At 41.4% G+C, this 22,476-nt stretch overlaps 2 protein-coding genes across 2 annotated transcripts in view; both read left to right on the forward strand.

The window, feature by feature from the left end:
- nhsl2 (NHS-like 2) overlaps positions 1-11,597 on the forward strand; it is a 215,552-nt gene extending 203,955 nt beyond the window's left edge. Inside the window, exons 6-10 of the mRNA XM_085349362.1 lie at positions 4,271-5,315; positions 5,493-6,666; positions 6,814-7,123; positions 9,458-9,575; positions 10,266-11,597. Of these exons, the coding sequence (XP_085205488.1) occupies positions 4,271-5,315; positions 5,493-6,666; positions 6,814-7,123; positions 9,458-9,575; positions 10,266-10,605 (2,987 nt within the window). The 3' untranslated portion in view covers positions 10,606-11,597. The remainder of the gene's footprint in view (positions 1-4,270; positions 5,316-5,492; positions 6,667-6,813; positions 7,124-9,457; positions 9,576-10,265) is intronic.
- Positions 11,598-20,502: 8,905 nt separating this feature from the next.
- LOC146635997 (nuclear factor 7, ovary-like) lies at positions 20,503-21,885 on the forward strand. Its single transcript, XM_085350658.1, has one exon. It carries the CDS (start codon positions 20,503-20,505, stop codon positions 21,883-21,885), a length of 1,383 nt encoding a protein of 460 aa, XP_085206784.1.
- The last annotated feature ends 591 nt before the right edge of the window (positions 21,886-22,476 follow it).

The following is a 22,476-nucleotide window of genomic DNA, read 5'->3' on the forward strand; positions in this document are numbered from 1 at the left end:
GCTGACTAAATACTTTTTTGCCCCACTGTACTCTTTAAATAAAAGAAATGTATGCAATAGCAGGACATTTTCTTTTGTTTGAATTATGTTTTTTGTTCAACAAACATGACAAATGTGTGTTTATTTTGTCATTGATTTTGGATTTACATACAGTTTTAAAAGAAAAATGTTCTCCTTTCTTGTTAAGGCATAGTCACGCAGGCCTAGAGACAGGCTGGTCCTTGACAAACTCAGCAAAAGCAAAAACCTGGACTGCTCGACTGGTTAGTGAGTGGTTGCTGGGTTTTTTGAGGTGAAACTGGCTGTAAAAACCTCCTTGTGATTGCTTCGGTTGCTAGCAGTTGCTACTGTTGCCCATAGTTTACATGGAAGACACAAACTTGTTTGCAGATATTAATCCTTTAAAACTGGTCAGAGTGGGCGTAACTATTTTTAAATCCCTGTAGAACCGAAACCCTGTAAACTGGCACAATAATTTGTTTTGCATATGAAACCGGAGGAGTTGTACTTACATCTTATGCCATCAGCTTGCCCTAGAACACGTTTTCCTTCCACATATAGCTTTGCAAAAATTGCATAAAAAGCACTTGCAGCAACAAAAACATAATATTCCAGAAACAGGCTTTGCCGATCCAATCAGCTGTTCAAAACACTTCCTACGTTGGAATAGACGTCAGCGGGAACTATCGCATGCTCCCCATTACTTGCCCAAAACCGGAAGTGATGTCATTTTTGCGGAAAATGTAGTTTTTTTACCTTCGGGGCCTTATAAGCCTATACTGGTATTTTTAAGAGTCATGTTGACTTTATGCTTTTCTGAATAGTTTCTGGGATGCTTAAAACTCATATTGCACTGCTGGAAATAGTTTATTTTGATGCACATGCTGTTTTCTTTGCAAATTTGCATTATAATATTTATTTTCGTTTTTCCTGTAGTATATAAAAATTGGTGTATCTCAAAAATAAAATTATGAAGACACTCAAAATAAATTTCCTGTTGTTGGAAACTTTTTTGTGCAACTTTTTTGTATTTGCAGTTTTGAGGGATAAACCTCTTAAATTTCTCTAACTAGAAATGTAAAAAAAACAAAAATGATTTTCAATTTTTTTGTAGTTTATTGCACTTTTTTGCAATTTATGTAGTTACTATGGACTTAATGCATACATATTATTAAAATTTGGGCTATAACAGTTGTATTGATGTATAGCAACTTGAAACGCTCCCAAAAATGGCACTACAGCATGTAAAAATATAAAGATAAGCTCTGGCAGACTTGGTTCTATGGTAGGTCTTAAAGGGTTAATGATTTGCTCCCTGAGCTGTAGTGAAAGTTGAAAATTGTGATGTAAACGGTGAATGGAGAAGGTTCTTCTATGAAGCTGGACAGTCTTCATTTCAGTTTCACTTCAACTTGCAGAACTAAGTGAAACCGCCTCCACCAGCTAGCAACCAAAGCAATCAGAAAGAGTTTTTTTGCAAGTCAGTTGGCAGAATACACATTTTTCCGTAGTAACGGGTGGTTGCCATGGGGTGACTAACCAGTCTTTTAGCCTGTGTGAGTGGGGCCTTTTTCACTTATTCCCACAATGTCACCAAGATTGTGACATCCAAAATGGAAGTTAACATGTTAACAAGTTAACATCACATTGTTAGTTGTCACACATCTGCAAAACTGCAATACCTCTTTGCGACCAGTTTCCCCTAGTGACAGCTAGCACTCCCCAGCAACCGCTTGCCAACCAGTCGGAGAAAGACCCTTTTTCAAATGATTACCATGGGATTTTGATGGTTGTTACTAGCCTACAGCACCAACACAGAGTAACGCTAGCTACCACATTAAAAACAGTCTACCATAAACACAATATTTAAACTCAAAAGAGAGCTAAGAGTTATTTAGCATTAGCTTGCTTGTTTGATTGTTAACACTAATAGCAAAAGTAGGCTATTAGTTAAGCTTGTTTGCCAAATACTTCACCAGCTAATTTTATTGGGCTATCTGGTATAATGTTGCAGATTTTAGGCTATAATAAATAATGTACTGTAAATCCCGGACTACAGAGCGCACCTGATTAAAAGCCGCATGCTCTAATTTTAGAAAGAAAATCAATTTTGTACTTGTACAGGCCGCACCGGATTTTAAGCCATATGCGTTTCACTTGTAATATGAGATATTTACACAGAAATATAACACGTGAGGATTTTTAATGTTTAATTTATTCCGTAGGGTAACATAACCATGGTAACATAAACGTTATGGTAACATACAAAAATACATACTGCAAATGCTTTTTTTTCCTCGAACAGCACCTGTAACACAGCTACCTTTAAGTATACGTACGTATCGGTAACACACAAATTACGTTGCTTATGGTTTTTTTACGGAACGGTGCACAAACAACATTACAACGTTTCTTAACAACACGTAAAAATATATACCGTATATTTACTACTTATCTATTTTATTGGTCTACTGTTACCAGGCAAATTGTTTTTGGCCGCATAAAAAAATATATGCATTAGCCGCACGTCATTATAGGCCGCAGTGTTCACAGTGTGGGAAAAAAGGGCGGCTTATGACCCGAAAACTACGGTAATGCCCCAAAGCAAAGGTGTATGACTAATAACTGCTTTCTGCAGTACGGCCAATATACAAAGGTAGTCAGCTATCTATCCACCAAAGGTTTAATTAAGCAAAGAAAATTACACAAACTAATGCTGAATTAATAATTTATTTCCCCTGGATTTGCACTAATCAATGTTTCCTAGTGAAGAACAGCTATGCCTTTAGCCATTATCTTTTCATTCCTTGCTGGTTTATTTACTTCAATGAGGACATTTAAACACAGGGCATCAAGGGTTCATTTAATCAGCTTCATCTGAATAAGCCCATAATTTTGGTGAGAAGAAGACAAAAGCAGAAGAAGCCACATCTGACATTTAAAAATGTGTTTCAGTTGTTCTTGAATTAAGAACTAATCCTTTGTTGCAGGACGAATATGCATTGTTGAGAATGTACTATTAGGCCTATGTAACAAATTAAGGGGAAAAAAACTGACCCCTCAATCCTTACAGTGGGTGAATGTGGTAGGTTTGTTGCTGTGAAGGGGCATTTGGTTGGCATGATATGGTAACCTGTCACACCAGATAACTTGTTACAGAACCATCTGTGAAGCCATACTTGCAAAATGGCACGCGTTCGAAAGAACCATCTGTCTATTAACTTCAGCCAGTCAGTTGAAAAATCAAACTCTTGCCAAATCCAGTCAAGTGAAGATGAAAAACATCTTTGCACATCAGACAGTGAAGAAATGCTCTCAACTTTTCAGTTCTATAAGTTATGATTTAGCATTTCATCTCGAGGAACAGCTAAAACATGTCCATAGATGCTTATTTGTTCTGTGGTTATACCACAGCACATAGCTTAAAGCATGGAATATTGGATTCTGACCAAGTTCTGGTGTGATTCTATCTCACTTGCAAAAAAGAATGTTTTTGATCCGCTTTCCCTCCTTAGAAGGAAAGGTCAGAGAAGTTTATATATGTTTTTCTTGTTAATATGTTGCCTTGTATGTATCTTTTAAGCATGGAGGTTTGTTAGGCAGGAAAGTATGTCTGTGAAGGTGCTTGGTCATCTAGGTCATTGTAGTGTAAGGAGCATGAAAAAGAAAAGAGTCTGAAAGAAAGAAGTTCTAAGAAAGAACTTCTTTCAAAGAAAGTCTGAAACTTCTTTCGTTAAAAGAAGAAAACTGGTGGAGAATCCCAGATTTTAAGCCCTATGGGAGTGTCTCCAAGAGGGTCATGGACTCCCTATTGATCCTCTACCTAATCACACGAGCCTGTGTAAAAACAGGTGTGGGTCACAATCAGCCAAGGTTTAGGGTAAACCCATTGCAAAACCTAGCCCCACTCTATCACGTGATATCCTGAGGTCAAATGGCCCAAGTGTCTGGGAGCGGATCTCAAAACTGGATTATAGATGGCAGACAGTTGGTGTTGTAAGTCATCCCTTCTGTTCAAAGATGGTGGCTATTCTCGTCAGGCAGTAAACAAATGATACACACTGTGTAGGGACTAATGCCAGAGGCTACAGATGTCAAGGCAGGTTGTGCCTTTTCTGGTCAGAATAGTTTTCTGAATGGGTAGAGCTAGAGATAGATATGTGATGTTTAGAAGTTTTTATTATAACCTTTTATTTTAGAGTGTCCACAGTCAGTGGAATTTGGTGTGATTAGTTTTGGAGTATTGATTCTTTCCCTCTCTTCTCTACAGACAACCGTTTGGGGCTGCCTGCCCCAGATCACCTTCACCCAGAAACTATGGACCATTCTGGGCTGCTCTGCTCAAATACACCCACCGCTTCCTGGAACGGACCCAAGGGTTCCACCTTTTCTCCTGGAGCGTGGAACGAGCCTTACAATTACAGTAAGAGCAAAGGACCAGCGGTACCACCCAAACAGCACAGTATCATCGGAGGAGGGACCCAGGAGGGGGTGATGCTGGTGAGCTCAGGACATTCAAGCTCATTCAAGACTGTGACAGACCCTTCTCGGAGACCATTGAATAACATGGACATAGGGAAGCGGAGTGAGACAGAGGGGGCTGCAGTTGATGGAGGAAGAGGGGGAGGAGGCGAAGCAGTGAGAGGACGGGAGAGGTCGGCACGTTCCATAGCAGCACAGAATGCTTTCAAGTTTCGAGAGCGTTCCCTTTCCACACCCACAGATTCTGGATCTTTTTGTTTCACAGAGGGTGTTATAGGCCATCCGGATGGTAATATAACATCTACAGGAAATGGGAATACTATGGACCACCAACAAGAGCATCACAACTTCCTCGGCTTAGGTGAGAATTACGCCCTTCTCTACCCTAGAGGGAGCTCAGAAGACAGCGCAAGTACAACTGACACAATCTCCATCACAGCTTCAGACTACAGCACAGAAGGTCGTTTGCGCCTACGTTCCCGCTCCATCTCCCTTAAAAAATCCAAACGAAAGCCACCACCCCCTGTGAGGAGTGTCTCTCTTATGAAAAACCTTGGACAAGCTGAGGGCAGAATACACCATCAAGGTGGTCTTTACAGAGATGGCCGACCAAAGAGCCTGCACATTCCCAGGGATCACTTCCCTGACTTTCAGCCAGATTTCCTTCTGCCCAACTCGTCTAAAACCAGTATTGGTGAGCGAGAGCCAGGCCAAGGAGGGAATGACAGACCTCCAAGTCTAGAGGTCCAGGCACCAGAGAGGGAGGGGGAGACAGAAATTACTTTTCCCACGCACTGGCAGCTAGGGGAGTGGAAGAGCAATGATCCATACAGGTAGGAAACTACACATGGATGTTTAGTACTTGTGCTACAAAGTTATTATTATTGTGTCATCTTTATTATGTCTTCTCACATCATTTCATAGGTATCCTGGATGTTTTGTTGTCAAACGTGTTTGGCAAACTTTGATTTAGCAAAAAAACTTCACATCTCTTCTTTGCTCTTCCTCAGGTCTCTGTCAGGCTCCAGCACAGCAACAGGTACTACAGTGATCGAATGTATGAAAGTCAGAGGTAGCTCAGAGTCCCTTCTTGACTCTCCCTCCACCTCGAGAGCCACATCACCCTCGCAGCTTTCCATGGAGACTGACATCAAGGCATCATCCCCCTTCAAACCTCCAGGACTTATGTCCCCATCAAGTGGCTATTCCAGCCAGTCAGAGACTCCCACCCCAACTGTTCCACTCAGTCATCTGGCAGGTCAGGGGACTGTGGGTACAACAGGTACAATAGGTTGTAAGATGCGCCCCAAAATCCCAGAGAGGAAATCATCTCTACCATCACCCAAGGATCCAGCTGCTAGGTCTAGACTGTCCTTTGAAATGCCTGGGAATGCACATCTGGAGCTTTCGTCCATCAAGCCAAAACAAAAGGCCAGCCGGCGGCATTCTGACACTTCGACAGCAGCAAAGCCAGGAAAGATCAGCCCGAGTTCCTCACAGGCACTGCCTATGGTTACCCAGAATGAGCTAAAGACTGTTCGGCTTCGTTCAGTTTCTCGTGGAGACCTAGAAGACTGCCCTGATGGAGCCTCTGACACCATCGAAGAGGAACAGCATGGCCGCAATATAGGCGAGGATCCCAGCCCACCACCCACTCTACCAAAACCTAAACCACCTGTTGCAGTCAAGCCTCCCTTACCTAAACGGCCCATGAACCTTCTTCTCAAGTCTCCTTCTCCTTCCTCCACTTCCCCTCTGGCGCTTGACTCGCCTCCTGCCTCACCTGTAGACCGACCTGTGCCTCTAGGCAACATCTACAAAGTCATGAAAAAGCCAAAACCCAAAAAACCTCCACCACAAGCTCCAACAAATCCCACTATTCTGTCAGATTCAAACTCTATGGCTGCTCCACAAACTGCCTATGATCAATCGTTCCTCCCCCTATCCCAGTCCCTGTTTGATCTCCCTCCTCTCCCAGACCCTCAGCCTCTCCTGGAAGACCCAATTTTGGAGCCTGAATTTGATGTTGACCAAGAGATTCGTCTTGGCCCCGAAGATGGAGGCTCACTTCCTTCACCTTGCAGCAATCAGGAGGCCCCAGAACTTCAGGACAAGAGCAAGACGCTACCCTCAAGGATGACAGTCTCCTGTCTGGCAGAGCTGTCAGACAAAAAGAAACCCAAGGTAACCAAATTAAATATATTGTTCTTTTACACAAGTCATGGTTAAACATCGAGTATCTTCTAAAGGCAAACAATTTAAAAAAAACATATTCACAGTTCACAGCTCTCCTTATTTCTCATTCTTTGAAACCTTCTCAATCCTTTCCAGGTTCCACCTCCAGTCCCCAAGAAGCCAAATGTTCTGCTTCTTCCCACCTCAGTCCACTCCTCCACTAATGGCAGCACAGACCGTCAGACGCCACAGACTGACAGCCCCGTGGGCCTTCGGTCTCCGGTAGGAACATTCCCACCAGATGATATTCTCAATGCTCCCAGTGTTCCCGACATGCCTGAGCAAGATGAGAACCACTTGGGAACAGATGAAGAAAGTTCCAAAGAGTCATCACTACAATCCTCTCTTCAAGATTCCTCTCTCACAGAGCTGGAAGGGAAGATGGCTGGTACTGGGATTGGGACAGGTATGCCTTGATGGGTCCACTTTATTAAGCTTTAAAAGTTGGTTTTCACCGAATGGTGGTCTCAGAAGACTCATAAGACCAGATAAAAGGGCTTTTATGCATCAATTTATTTTTTTAAAGATGAGACACTACACACTACATGTAAGGCAAGGCAAGTTTATTTGTGTAGCACAATTCAACAACAAGGTGATTCAAAGTGCTTTACAGAGACATTAGAAACAAAAAACACTTTTGGCCTATTTTACTTCAATGACATTTCTTCTGTCAGACTACTGGAAAGAAACCACCGAAACTGTGTTTTTCTACTTAACATTTATACAAAGCTGTTCGTGTTTAATCCAAGACTTACATCATTTGCACATTTTAATCCAATAGTCTAAAAACTTTTAAAACAAAAGCACCGTTTTTAAAATATTGTCTCTTTTTCAATAACTGACTGAGGAAGTGTCATTGTGATATAGGTTACATTTTAATAATTGTTTTAATATTGTAAAATTTTACATTACACACACATACTTACTTACATCAAAAAGTTCTAGTTTGATTCCCTTCTATAGTTTGACAGAGGGATTTGTTTATATACCATCCAGAGCCTGATTTGTAGAAAAATGGAAAAAGAAAATATCTTTGTGTAAAAAATTTACTTGGACAGTTTGATGGAAACATGTCAAAGTTAAGTAGTTATTTTCCCTTGGTTGTCCACACGCCTCCTGCAGTCCCTCTATTCTCCACCAGTGGTCCCTGTCCTACAGAATCACCGCTTCAGGGTAGGGGTAGTTGTACATTCATTCAATGATGAAATACAAAAATATACCATAAATCTTGTACTGGAGTTTTCTGGCCTTCTAATCGTTTCTAATTAAAAACATCCCAACACAAATGTTGCATTTTCTAACATATATTAGCTAATAGTTTGCTTTTAGTCTTGTTTCACTGCAGACATTGTTTCTTGTGATTTTTTTTATGTGCCTGTGTTGGTGATAATCGTCTAGCAGAGCTTCTACATTTGATTAGGACTCATACCTGCTAATTTTGATACATACCCTCCTGATTCTGCTGTGTTTTGATACAGGCCCATTGCTCTAAAATGAGCCCAAATCAAAACACAGAATGGTTCACACTGTTTTTAACAGTGAAGATGACATTTATCATCATTATTTCATTATCACCTAATTTTCTCTGTAGCCAAATCAGATTTACATATGCGTTTGCACAAAGCCAGCTGATATACACCTATCAGCTGCTTTATTAGGTATACCTACATGTAGTAGTGCCCTTTGCCTTCAGCGCTGCCTAATTTAACAAGGTGCTGAAAACATTCCTCAGAGATTTTGGTCCTTGTTGATATTATAGCATCACAGATTTGCTGCAGATTTGTAAGCTACACATGCATGATGTGAATCTCCCATTACACCATGTCCCAAAGGTGATCTGTAGCTTACAGTGGAAACCAATTTGAGTATAGTGAACTCATTTTCATGTTCAAGAAACCAGTTTGCGATGATTTGCACTTTGTGATGTTGTGTGTTATCCTGCCTGAAGAAGCCTTTTAGAAAATGGATACACTGTGGTCATAAGAAACAAGCAGTACTCAGGCAGGCTGTGGCATTTAAACAATGTTTAGTTAGTGACTATCCTGTACATCATTAAACCACCAACATCCAGAAACATTAATTCAAGGAAGGACTCATGCATTTATGTTCCATCCATCCTTCCATTGCCTATCCTTATCAGGGTTGCAGGGGGGCTGGAGCCAGGGTACATCCTGAACAGATCATACAGTGGTGCAGTGGTTAGCACTGTTCCCTCACAGCAAGAAGGTCCTGTTGTTTATCCCAGATTCTGCCCTTGCCACCGGAATTTTGCATGAGAAATGGAAACTCATTAGACTAGACAACATTTTTCCCATGTTCAATTTTGGACCTTGATCAGTCCTTGCAAATTATAGCTTGACATCAACAAGACATTTTCATCCATGAAACTGCTGTTCACTGGGTATTTTCTCTTTTTTGGTCTATTCTCTGTAAACTGTAGAGATGGTTATGTGATTAAATCCCAGCAGATTAGCAGTTTTTGAAATACTCAGACCAGCCCACCTTGTGCCAACAACTAGGCCATGCTCAGAGTCGCTTAAATCACATTTCTTCACCATTGTGATGCTGAGTTTGATCTTCAGCAGGTTGTCTTGAACATTTCTGCCTGAACTCAATGAGTTGGTGATTGGCTGATTAGCTGTTTGGTCATTAAAATTTATAACATCTAAGGTGCATGAGAAAGTGGCTGGTTAGCATTTCTACTTTATATGTTTTACCATGATTTGTGTGCCTTGCTTAGATGAACCAGCAGCCAGTGAAAAGACTGTACTGCACATCGAAGAGGAAACAGATGACGACTTGTTGGCCAGCACACCTACAACACACACCACCGAAGACCTCTTCACTATTATACACAGGTTTGAGCACGCACACAGACACAACCAAGGCATATTTTAAACACCAAGATCGGTACAAACTCTGATATTAGAGCACATAGTTTCCTCAGATGGCAGTTAAAGGTTAAGAAGTGCTTCACAGTTTAGTCTGTTTTGACAGGACAGCACAAATGCTTTGAGCCATCACCAAACCTGCCTGGCAGCTTTTTATAACCTGGAGCATGTGACAAAATACGCATTGTCTTGTTGAAAAGGTGTGAGACAGATGGAGTATAAGGTTCCCTAGCAACAGTTACATGTAAAGTGGGTTTGCTGCACGACCGCTGGCTCTCATTTCGTCCTTTTTTTTCCTTCCAGCGTCCCTCTCTCTCTCACACATGCACGTACGTGGATATGAGTACACACAGAAACTGACAAGAAATCTAGTCACTAAGCAACAAGTGTTCGTGATTTTTACCTTGCGTGATGCTGAAAATAGCTTAAAAGGCTCTGAAGAATAAGTGAGGATGGGGAAATGGAAGATCGGTAATCAGTGTTTTCATCTCCTACAAGAAAGAATGGAGTCCCTTCTGTAGTTACAAATTTTAGTTTTTCTATTCTCGAGAAACAAATGTCAACTAAAGTGTGACTCATCACACACGAGTAGTAAATCTGAGAAGTGAAACAGCTGCACACACAGTTTTGGCTGATAATCTTCTCTCTCTCCTCCAGGTCCAAACGAAAGGTCCTGGGTCGCAAAGAACCTTCCGACTCGTTTGGCAGTCGCCAGAGTTTGGTGTCACCGGTGAAGCACAGCACCAGCGGTAGCGACCTCAGAAATCTAACCTTGGGCAGCAGCCAGAGGTCGAGCTCCCGCAACGAGAACTTCATGGCCCTCCTTCAGAAGAAAGGCAACAAGTCTTCCAGCGGAGGAACCAGAGTCTCTGCCATGGAGCTTCTAAAAAGCACAAACCCCCTGGCCCGACGTGTCACGGAGTTTTCAGCCAACACGGCATCGAATGCCGAGGGAGGAGAGACAACGGCTGGGAACGACAAACCCAGCGATCAGTGAATGGAAGCGTCTACGCAGATGTAAACCAGGTCTGTTTGCTGTCGACAAAGCTACCAACCATTTCCATGGCCTGCCACCCTATGGGGGACGGGGCCATCTGACGAACATGTCCAACCAGATCGCTCCAACTACTGGTTGACCATTTGCACTGTCCAATCAAATTGGAGCACACTTTTGGACAAAATGGTCCCTCCCACGGTTGGAGCACTGTTGGTCCGAGTCAAACCAGCCCCTCTAGGAAAGCAAGACATCAACGGAGAGAAAAGTAGGTTCTCACAATATATTTAATGGAAGGTGGAGGTTTTGAGGTCATGCTTCTAAACTGCACTGCACTATCTTTTCCTCATTGGGAATTTGTTCAGTGTGGAGGCTAGTTGGGTGGAGCAGACACTGGGAATGTAAAGATACACAGCAGGCATCTTTACTCCTGGGCTTCTTCCAGGTGAATACAATAAAAAAAACCCTGATGACTACGGGGGAGTGTATCTGAACCTGTGACCATATTAATCCCCCCTAAAGAGGAATCCCATCAATCCACAAAACAAATGGAATAAAAACACTGAAAATACAAGACTTTAACACAATTTACCCTCGATTCTACCAAACCCCTTGAGCTAGCAGCATTACAGGTCCATCACCTGTGGACCACTGACAAAGGAAATATTCCCAAACCTTGGACCTTGTGGTTCCGTCTTCTCTCCACGGTGAATGCGACACCACAGCAGCCCTCTCAGCTCCAGACAGACAGGATTACATAAAAGAGCAGGATTTACAAACAGAAACCACAAGGCGGGGGCACGCTTTTTGCCACCAAAGATTAGGCATGAGCATACCACACGTGTTATCGCTCGTGCTGTGAACACGAACACGGACCTTCACAAAACATTCCACAAAGGCGCTCGGCAAACGGACCACATTTTTGGAACATAAGCACTTTTTTCCCCCTTACTGGTGTCGCAGGTCGTTTACACGGCGCAAACACTGCGCCGCTACCTTTTTCCTCATCTGTTACTATCTTTTCACTCTTTCTTTGGTTTCTTTTTTTTTTTTTTTTTTTTTTTTTTTTGCATATATTTTTTTCTTAAACATACCCAGTGGCCATATACTGTACATGTTAAACTGGATCATACTGTAATGTATCATGTACAAAGATAAATGTAACGCATCTATCAACAACTATCATCTGCAGAAACAAAGACTATAAATAGTGTACAAAGCAGCAAGAAGATTGGACTACAAACTGCCCACGCAGTGAGGGGAATACACACACTCAAACACACACACACGCAAAGACTGCCAAGCAAAATGTTACTGAAGACAAACAAACAAAACATGGAGAAAAAAAAGAAGACCAATCTACACACAAGTGTGTGTGTGTTCATACAAAGAGTGTGCGGAGGATATCATGCCTGTGGAGTTTCTGTACGGAGAGCATGAAGCAGGCCTGCTTATTAAACAGGGTTTTTATTCATTTTGGTCTCTGGTGTTGGGACCAAAGGACTGTTAAACACTACAAACAGACCAGAGGGGACCTAAAGGTGCGTGTGTGTGTGTTTGTGTGTGTGTGCGAAAGAGGAAAGTGCCAAGAACAAAGCAAGGGGAGGGAAAAGACAGACGGGGCGAGTGCATGTATGTGTGCATTTGCAATTTTCGTGTCTGTTCTGAATACATGTCACACATTTGTGTGTGTGTGTGTGTGTGTGTGTGTGTGTGTGTGTGTGTGTGTGTGTGTGTGTGTGTGTGTGTGTGTGTGTGTGTGCAAATTATCACGTCCGTCCCCCTCCTTCCCTTTTTATTAAGGATTATGATTGAAGTGACCTCAACATTGTTACATTAAGATTCCAGAACAAAGAGGGTTTCAGAAATCAGTGGATGGATATAAGAACGTAAACATTCCAGAACGTCTGTACAAGTTTGGAATTCTTGGATGCCCAGGTTTTAGCCTGAGAACCGGGAGGATGGATGAGAATCAAATTCCCCTCTGTGTGTCCGTCCGTGGTGATGTGGAGTGACGTGGCGTGAAAGACTTTCCTTTTTTTTTTCACCCTCCTCCACCTCCTCCTCCGCCGTCTCTTTGGTCACAGAGAGGAGGTGACGTCTGCGCCACCTTCCTCCTCCTCTTCCTCCTCACCGCTCACTGTTCTCCTCCTTTTTTCATCACTGCTGGAGCACACACTCCATCTGTCTCTCTTTTTCTCTGCTCTAACCTTTTTTCTGGCACATAGCACACACTCTCTCTTTTTCTTCCCCTACATGTTCATCCTCTCTCACTCGCAGTAGCAGCGCCTCTCTTTCACCTTTCTCTCGCCCTCCCTCCATCTTTCACTGCCCTTCTTCCCTTCCCTTCTCTCCATCCTCTCCCGTCGCCGCCTTCCCGCCTCTCTGCCTCTCTGCCTCTCCCATCTCTTTTCTCTCTCTCCCTCCTCCGCCTCTCCACCTCTCTCTGCATTCAGTCTATGCATCTGAGCTCAGCAGAAGACGCGACACCGGATGAATGTCAATGAATGACTGTTAAAGAAAATAGATGCTGTTCTTAGTTTGAGCGTGCAAAAAGCATTTTCTATCAGCGCTTATCTTCTGCCTTCTTTCTCTCGAGTTTTTATCATTTGTTTTCGCTCCCTTTAGTATCCATGAAATATGGAATTGCCATGGATGAATGAACAAATGAATGAATGGTTGGGATCTGTGTACTGACACGGAAACAGGAAAAGTTTGAGTGTGGTTTTTTTTTCTGGGGTTTTTTTTTTTCATTAAGGACCTTGACTTTTGGGACCGGACAAAATGCCCTGCGGTCTTTGATCCATGGACCCGCCGATCAGTCTGTCCATGCCTGTGTGGACAGCCTAGATGACTCTGATCAGCGGTGGTTCAGCTCTGACACTTGACTAACCTGCTGCATGGATGGACTGCGAAAAATGGAGGAGGGGAACCTTTCATCTCCTGACTCCCAGTTGGCAAACTTATTTCTTGGTGCTATTGAGTCAGAGCTCCCCCTGGTGGATGGAAAAAGAGGAACCACAGAGAAAAAAACTTCAGCTACATCTCTCTTCCCTACAGCAGTCCTTCAGGTATTCCATCATCCTGAGAAAAAAAGCATAAATTATCACCATTTATGATGACTAGTCAAGTGACGCTTGTTTTAAATATTTAGTGAATGAAAAAAGATAAACCTATAAAACTCTGTGTTTGTTTGCCTTGTATACTGAATTATAGGCGTGTTGCTGCAGCGCCTACTGTGTTTTTTCTTCTTTTTTTTTTACATTTTCTTTTGATTTTATTTCTTATTTCAGCTGCCTTGGTAGTACATACACACCCCAATGTAACTTTTTTTGGTAAATCTTGCCAAAATTGCACTATAGTGCATGTGTAAAAGGGAGCATTTCCATGTAATCTGGCAAACAATTGCCCAAATCTGCATTCACATACAGGCAGAGTGTGGTCATGAAGACTCATTTGCCTCAGAGCAGATAAGTCGCAGACATAGGATAAGTGAAGTGGGTTGTTAAGAAGAAGCGAGGGCCAATAGATGGATAAAAACGAACAAAAAAACCCCTGCGAAGATTGTTTCTGTGCTAAACCCAGCGGGACGGGAACCGAAGATACAAGTACAGAGTTAGGAGCAAAAGGATGTGTTGTTCCAGCACTGTAACATGTGGTGTGAAGAGAGACGTACTTTCATCTAAAAAAGCGCCAGGCTGTCGAACAGGGTGTTCACTTACGGTGTGTGTTGAGGATCAAAAAAAGTGTGTTTTTGACTTTTTATGTAGGCAGACAGCAGATTCTCTTTAATCGGGGAGGAAAGAGAGATAAAAACAAGCAGGAACACATGGGCACACTGGTTAAAAAAAAGTGTTATCCCTTATGTGAGGATCTAGCCATTTAATAGAAGAACCTGATTTTTTGCAGGTTTTGTAAATGTTTCTTGGAAACAGGAGTTCCTTTAGAAGCTGAAATAATCTCGTTAATTCAGTTAATCTTCAAAGTGTGGGACTAAAAGGTCCTGCTGGGACAGAACAGCCAACTTTTCATTGATTCTGAAAAGCTACTAAGGGTGCAATATATTAGTTGTCTGTTCAAGATGATGGTGGTGATTCTGCCTACACAGCAGCTACGCCTCGAAGAAACCGCTACAAGCTTCATTCTCTAAAATATATTGGCAACATACTGTTTTGAAAATGACATTTTTTATGAAGTGTGAAAGACAGATGACAGGAGGAATATATGGAATATCTAAAGCATTATCCCTCCTTCAGGAGGAGAATAAGGAAGATAGGAAGGAGGAAAAATGATTGTGCAGAGCTGAGGTTAGACTCTGCTGAATGTGGGGATTACCACGCTGAAATTCATAATGCAGTCCATCATCTTTCCTTTCACCTCCTCTCTCTCTCTCTTCCTTCTTAGCTGTCCCGTGACTCAGAGAAGCAATCACACTAAAAGCTTTTTCTTCTCTCGACCTCTGTTTTTTTTTTTTGCCTCCCTGCGTGTTGATAAAAGGTACGAGAAAGCAACAAAGGAAGGAGGAAGGCGCTGCAATAGCTCGCTAATTAATTTGGTGTAATTTTTACATTTCATGCCTCTGCAGATATCGAGCAGCCAAACAGGAACCAGTTGCTAGGAAACGTAAATAAAAAGCAGCGCCGAAAATTTGGAAGTTAAGTTGAGAGAGCGGGAGTTCAGGCAAGGATAATTTCCTCATAGGCAAAAGGAAAGATCACACTTTATCCAAATAAGCTACAAAATAAAATTTGATGACATTCATTTGTTAAGTACTTTATGAGTACAGCTGCTACCAGTGAGAGCCAGTGCAAGACCAGAATAAACAAATAACACAATCCCCACCAGCACAAAGTTGACCGCAGCTCATCTGCAGGACTAAGAAATGTAATTTGTATAATAATTATAAGAAAACCCAAACCCATTTCTGTCATTGCTGTTTCTCCCCCTCCTCCGTTTAATGCTTTAATCCCATCTCCTATCAAGTAAAATCCAGCACTGAAAAATGAAGCCAAGCAGAAGTGATAAAAACTGCAGTTCCTCTAACGGCCACTTGAGGCTTGATGTTAGTTCAACACGTTTCGTAACTGCAATGATAGTATTTTATTTGTCTATTATTATATTATTATATTTGCACTATTTATCAAATATATAAATTGCCCTCTAGTTAACAATTACAGCTTAACCAGGCTAGCTAGCTGATATCTTAGCTGATAATGATCAAATGCTAGCTTAAAGCCTTCAAAATCCAACGGGTGATGTTACATCAGCTACATCCATTTTTTATTCGTTGTATGGGAAACCATCGGATATCTGCCACATAAACCAGACAATTAAAAATTTAAAATATATCCTAATAAACTCTCTGGCGTACTGAGATGACTGCCGATAATATGTGGATAGTCATTGTGAGACCTCTTGACTGAAAATGAGTGACTGAGCTCATAAACTCAGTGTGTTTACAGGGCTGAAGACTGAGCCGTTTCCCCATAGATTTCTATAGGACCAATAGGTTTTTTTGTAACAATCGCAGCTATCGCCCTCTGGTGGCCTTCAGATATAATGCAGGATTAAGGCACTTCTGCATCACCTTCATTTTTCTGACATTAATGTCCATGTTTTGTAAAGAGTTTGAGTCACATCATTTAGATACCTAGTCAATAGTCAGTGTGGTTGCTAGCCTTCAAAGTAAACATCTGGAAATGGATCAAAAGTATTGCTTAGCAGAGAGGTCAAGGTCTTAAAGATACAATCAGAGCTCAGCTGTACACACAGAGACATCTTTTTAAGAAAAAATCAACAGCAGTGTGAGTTTACAATCCCAATATTGTCAACAAATTAATAAATAAATGCTTTATAGTTTACAGTGGGTAGAAATAAAAACACTTTGCTGCTACCTCTTTGAGATATATATTAAGCTACTTCAGTAAATCACATTATCACATAAAAATATCAGGACTTTGTTCTATTTTTGAACAGTCTCGGCTTTATGAGCAAGCGATTGAGAGTAACAATAAGAAATAGAGAGATGCTGTGGCTGCAGATTTGGGCCAAAAGACTTTGTTGTGTTTGCTTCAGGAGTGACAGATGGGTGAAGTTTACTGTGTTTTAGTACTTGGAGTGGACAAACAGCCCATAAAGTCCATCACTGATAAACTCCATCCGCTTTACTCCCCAAGCAAAGTGAGATAAACAACCCCCTCAAACCCAATTTAAACCCCAGTACTGGGGGCTGTACAGGCAGCTTATAAAGACACAGAGATGATAATTAGAGAGACCTAGAGAAAGAGAGACAGACAGAGATATTGGAATTATTCTATTTTTGTTATTCCTCGTTGAAAAATACATATTTAAAGGAATATTCCATGTATGTATTGAATAACCCCTGTTTTCTTGCCCCATCCAATGGTGTAATCTGTTGCTGCGAGGTGGCGTCTCACACAAACGCTTCCTTCTGCAGCTCTGCAATGCCAATGTGATGAAATTATTATTATATCATTATAAATAAATTATTTTTCTTGCTTAAAAAAAAACTGTGTTGTTTGTATGCTTTCCCTCCTGCTGTAGTAGCTTTCAAGGTTACACTCTCATATCTCTGAGCTGTGTCTGCTGGAGCACCAGCTCTTCTGTTAATTGGTTGTTTCTGTCTACACAGAGAAGCACCGCACGGGAAATAGAGCCTTCTGATCCAAAGTTTAATCATTAGCTACTTATATAGGGTATTTAATTACTATGTGTGTTTATGAAGCAGAAGCTGTTTTAGGGAGAAAATAACGTTCTTACATAACAGGACACTTTTAATTATATTAAAACAGACTGGATTTTGCTTCTTACTGATTTAGAAACCCATAAACTTGATTTGACTTCTATACCTTTAAAAATATCTAAATGTTAATAGGTAATCATTATCATTAAGGCCTTGGTTGTGCCTTTATTTTCCCCATATTCTGCTCATTGTGTATATATTGGCAAATACAATATGGATGGCCAAGGAAAAGGAAGGCATGAAGTACCTCTATATACCTGCACATCATGAAAATACAGTATTAAATGGTAAACTGGTAAAAAAGTATGGAGTTCCTCGGGGTTCTTTGCTAAGGCCGAAACGTTACGAGGCAGGATTCTAAAAATACTACATTTATGGCTTTGCAAATGATTTCCAACTTCATAGTCTGATGACAAAAATCAGTTGGTTTATGATACTGTGAAAGGCCTCAAAATACTAATTAATTAATGCTACTTTTTTAAAAGCTACATTTGACTGCTCCTTTGTCAACCTAGCATGTAGCTCCACATGTTTGTCAGATTGCGCATCCTGATGTGACACCAAAAAGAATTGCTCTCCGGCTGTCATAAAACCAAAGGAAAATAAACCTAAACTCCAACTTCTTATCCCAGATGACATTACCTTGTCCTCTGTGCTAATAGGAAAAACCTCATAGTCATGCTCAACTACATCTCTAGGCTTGCCTTCTATTAAATTTTTATATTGACAAAATTAAAAACATCCTGTCCTGGAGTGATACTAAAAAAGAAATCAATAGATTTGTTACTTCTACATTGATTATTGTCAGGAGGAATGCAGCTAACAGTGCATCATGATTTTATAGAGAAAAAGTATCTAACTATTTAAAGTATTCAATAAATAAAAAAAAACTGCCATCTTGTTGCTGCCTAAGTCTTCCTTTAACATTTAGGTTAGCTTAGGTTACAGACACCGAATCCACTGAAGTGTAGGAAAGCATTAAATGAAAGTTTTCATCATCTAGTAAAGCCATTTTGATTTTCAGCCTCTTTGGGTAGATCTGACCAGAAAAGAAGGCCAGAATTTAATTAGTCTTTACAAAACACGTGTAAGAAAGTAGTGACAATAACAAAAGTCTACATGTTAACATCAGACAGAGCTTTCCGTCTTTTGGTTTCATAACAACTGATTAAAATCAAACTGATAAATCCTGTTGGATCCTAGAGAAAAAAGAGCAACAGCAAATTAATTGTGATTAATTGTCTGTTGATGAAAAGGAAAAAACCCTTAACACTCTTTAATATGTTGATCAAAGATTTGTAATCTTTGAAGTTGATTTGGAGGATTTTTGACTGACTCCTTCCTTTGACATGTAAATCCCGATCAGCGCCTCGGATGCTTTTTGGTTCAGCACGAAGGTTTGTAGCCTGGGGTGAGTCTTAACTTGAGTTTCCATCGAGGATGTGAAAGCAGTTGTAGCTGCAGGTTGTTTTCATAATTAGCTCCACTACGAGAGGCAGTGTTCACTCCAAAGGCAATCTTGCCTAATTACTTTCCTCTGCCGCTGATATTGCTATCTTTGTAAGAACCAATTAGAGTCTAAACATTGCATGGGCATTTCCTTTATGGTCCAGGAGCTTTATGACTCGTTTAAAGGATTAAAACTAAGACCAGTAGCTGACATTAGTTGTCTTAAGAAAAGTACAAGTTTCTGTGCAGATTCAAATGGGCCGTCACGGCTGGTTCATACCGATGAAAACTTCACAGCAACCTTCCAATTTAGGCACACACTCCCCATCGTAGCACTGCTGTTTACTTGTTGTAGTCTAGAGCCATCTAGTGGTTAAACCAGATAAGTGCAGTCTACAGTTCTAAGCTGCCCCAGTGTTTCGAGCTCAGATTTAAAGAATAAAGTAGCAAAAATGTAATTCTTTCTTTGTAAATGTAATTAAATTTTATTATTACATTTATTATTAATTGTATTTAAAATAAATCAATGGAGTTGTATATCAGTACATTTATACATAAAAATATACATCGTATATACATAAACATACAATTTACAAACATACATTTGTACATTTTTTGTGTTGAAATGTTACTGAGATTCATTTTATGTAACTGATTTATTGTTTTCTTTAAATGAAATCATTAATGATACGTTTTAGGTTCACGTTCTTTGCATGAAAACTTTTGCATGAAAGCGATCACATCTGGAGACAAGCAGCAACAACCAAGAACATAAATCTCTTTTAGGATGAAGACTGGGTTTAAGGTTGGGCTAATAAATGAATGGAAGTCCTGTGTGTTAAGCTGGCATGGTAAAGTGATTACTCATAACAGTGTACTCGAACCTGATTGCATCCCCCCTCTGCTCTGCCTTGTGTGGCCACTTTCTGCACACACATACACACACACCAGTAAAAGGGGAAAAGAGGGACATCAACATGACAGCTCAAAAAAATAAACAAGTCCACAAAAACACATGAGCCCTTGGTCTGGGGACCCAGGCCCATGACAGTGTGAATGCATTACGCTCTCGCTGCTGGGGAACCTAACAAATAACCAGAACAAAGACTAAAATAGAGCATGTCAAACAGCTGCACCGCTGAGGGACCTGTGCGACTACTGTGACCTGTTTTACAGTGGCTGGCAGGTAAACAACTGATCTCTGGAATGAAACACGTTCTCGTTTATGTGTGATGTAGCGGCTATAAGTTTTAGAAAAGTTTTCATTTTGTGACCTGTCCAACTGAAATGGAGGAAAACCTGTTTTACAGCTTTTTAGCAAATGGCAGGATGACATTTGACATCTGGAATGAAGCATTACAAGTGAAGCAACATTTTTCTCCTTATCTAACTTGCGTGAAGCGAACTAGGAAACCGATTGTTCTTCTTCCTCAGCAAAAAGAGACGCACAGAGGACTAAGTATGGACCGAACTAGCAGCTTCCTCTGATCTGAGTGAGTCCAGCTACAGGAGAGGAAAGTGGAAAACTCCAACACTGCTGCCTCGAACTGCTGACGCTCCACACACTGAATTTGAGTTTGACCAAAAACACGACTCAAAGGAAGTTTCAGTGAAGTTCGCAGAGGAGGGAGGGAGCCGGGACTGACTGTACTTCCTGTCTGCTGTTTTCAGCTTCACTCACAGACTTCATGGCTTCCAGATCAGAGGAGGATCTCTGCTGTTCAGTCTGTCAGGAGGTCTTCAGAGATCCTGTTCTTCTGTCATGCAGCCACAGCTTCTGTAAAGACTGTCTGAAGAGATGGTGGAGAGAGAGACCAATACATGAGTGTCCATTTTGTAAGAAAATATCAGTGTATGATCCTCCTTTAAACCGAGCTTTAAAGAACCTGTGTGAGTCATTCTTACAGGAGAGAGTTCGGAGAGCTTCAGAGGCTCTCTGCAGTCTGCACTCTGAGAAACTCAAACTCTTCTGTCTGGACCATCAGCAGCCAGTGTGTGTCGTCTGCAGAGACTCGGAAAAACACACCAACCACAGATTCAGACCCATTGATGAAGCTGCACGACAACACAAGAAAGAACTTCAGGAAACTTTGGAGCCCTTAAAGAAGAAATTAAAGGTTTGTGAAGAAGTTCAAGTGAAGTTTGATCAAACAGCAGAACACATTAAGGTCCAGGCCCGACACACAGAGAGGCAGATTAAGGAGAAGTTTAAGAAGCTTCACCTGTTTCTAGCAGAGGAAGAGGAGGCCAGGCTGGATGCACTGAGGGAGGAAGAGGAGCAGAAGAGTGGGATGATGAAGGAGAAGATGGAGGCTCTGAGCAGAGACATAGCAGCTCTTTCAGACACAATCAGAGCCACAGAGGAGGAGCTGAGAGCTGAAGACATCTCATTCCTGTGCAGCTACAAGACTGCAGTGGAAAGAGTCCAGCGCTGCCCCCTGCTGGATGATCCACAGCTACCCTCAGGAGCTCTGATAGACCAGGCCAAACACCTGGGCAACCTGACCTTCAACATCTGGATCAACATGAAGGACGTGGTCTCCTACACTCCTATCATTCTGGACCCAAACACTGCTCATCCAGAACTCATCCTGTGTGAAGATGTGACCAGTGTGAGACGAGAAGGAGAGAGGCAGCAGCTTCCCGATAATCCAGAGAGGTTTGATTACTCCTGCTCTGTCCTTGGCTCGGAGGGCTTTAACTCAGGGACTCACAGCTGGGATGTTGAGGTTGGAGAGAGTACAGGGTGGATACTGGGTGTGTCAGAAGAGTCTGTGGAGAGGAAGGGAGACATAGACTCTGGATTATGGATAATTTGGTTCTATCGAGGTGAATACTCAGCATCGTCTCCATCAGCAGAGACGGTTCTCTCAGTAGAAAAGAAGCCCCAGAGGATCAGAGTGAATCTGGACTGGAGCAGAGGAAAGCTGTCGTTCTCTGATCCTGATACTAGCACACACATACACACCTTCACACACACTTTCAGTCAAAGGATTTTTCCATATTTTGAAACTGTGGCTGGTAAAGTGAAGGTGGGTCCGATGAAGGTGTCAGTGGAGCAGATGAGTTGAGGATGATGAGATTTCTAATGTTGTTTCCTGTCAGTGATTCGAAGCTGTTAAACTGCAGCTGTCCTCCTGCTGCCTCGTTGTTCCAAAGCTCTTTGTTTCACTGTTTCTTTCTGTTTCTGCTGTCCACCTTTTCACATGGGAAATCATTTCACTGCTTCTCACTGAATGACTCCCCAAACTCGATTTGAAATTCTATCAGATCTCTAATCATTACAAGTGATTCAAGTTTCTATTTGATGTGTGTAAATGGAGATAATTTAGTTTGGACTGACATGTGTTGATTGGGTGGAGCAGTTTGTTGTTGTCTTCTTGTCTGTTTATGACAACAATAAATATATTGTTGAAATAATGAATCATGTTTAAAAATCAAACTGCTGTAATAAATCAAACTAGTTGTGTAACGGTCCTGTTTCGGTGACCCAGTGTTAGGTGTGGCTGTGTGCAGGCAGGAATAGGACCCAAGGTGCAGACTCCGGAGACAGACGTGAACTCAAAAAAGGCTTTAATTTAATACTCAAAATATAACAAAACTGAAAAAACTCAAAACAAACTTAAACTAGAGAAATGACAGAACACACAGCTAAGAAAATG

Source organism: Diplotaxodon limnothrissa, linkage group LG3, assembly GCF_057381915.1.
Source record: "Diplotaxodon limnothrissa isolate DT_005_m linkage group LG3, D_limnothrissa_male_GT1.1, whole genome shotgun sequence".
NCBI lineage: Eukaryota > Metazoa > Chordata > Actinopteri > Cichliformes > Cichlidae > Diplotaxodon > Diplotaxodon limnothrissa.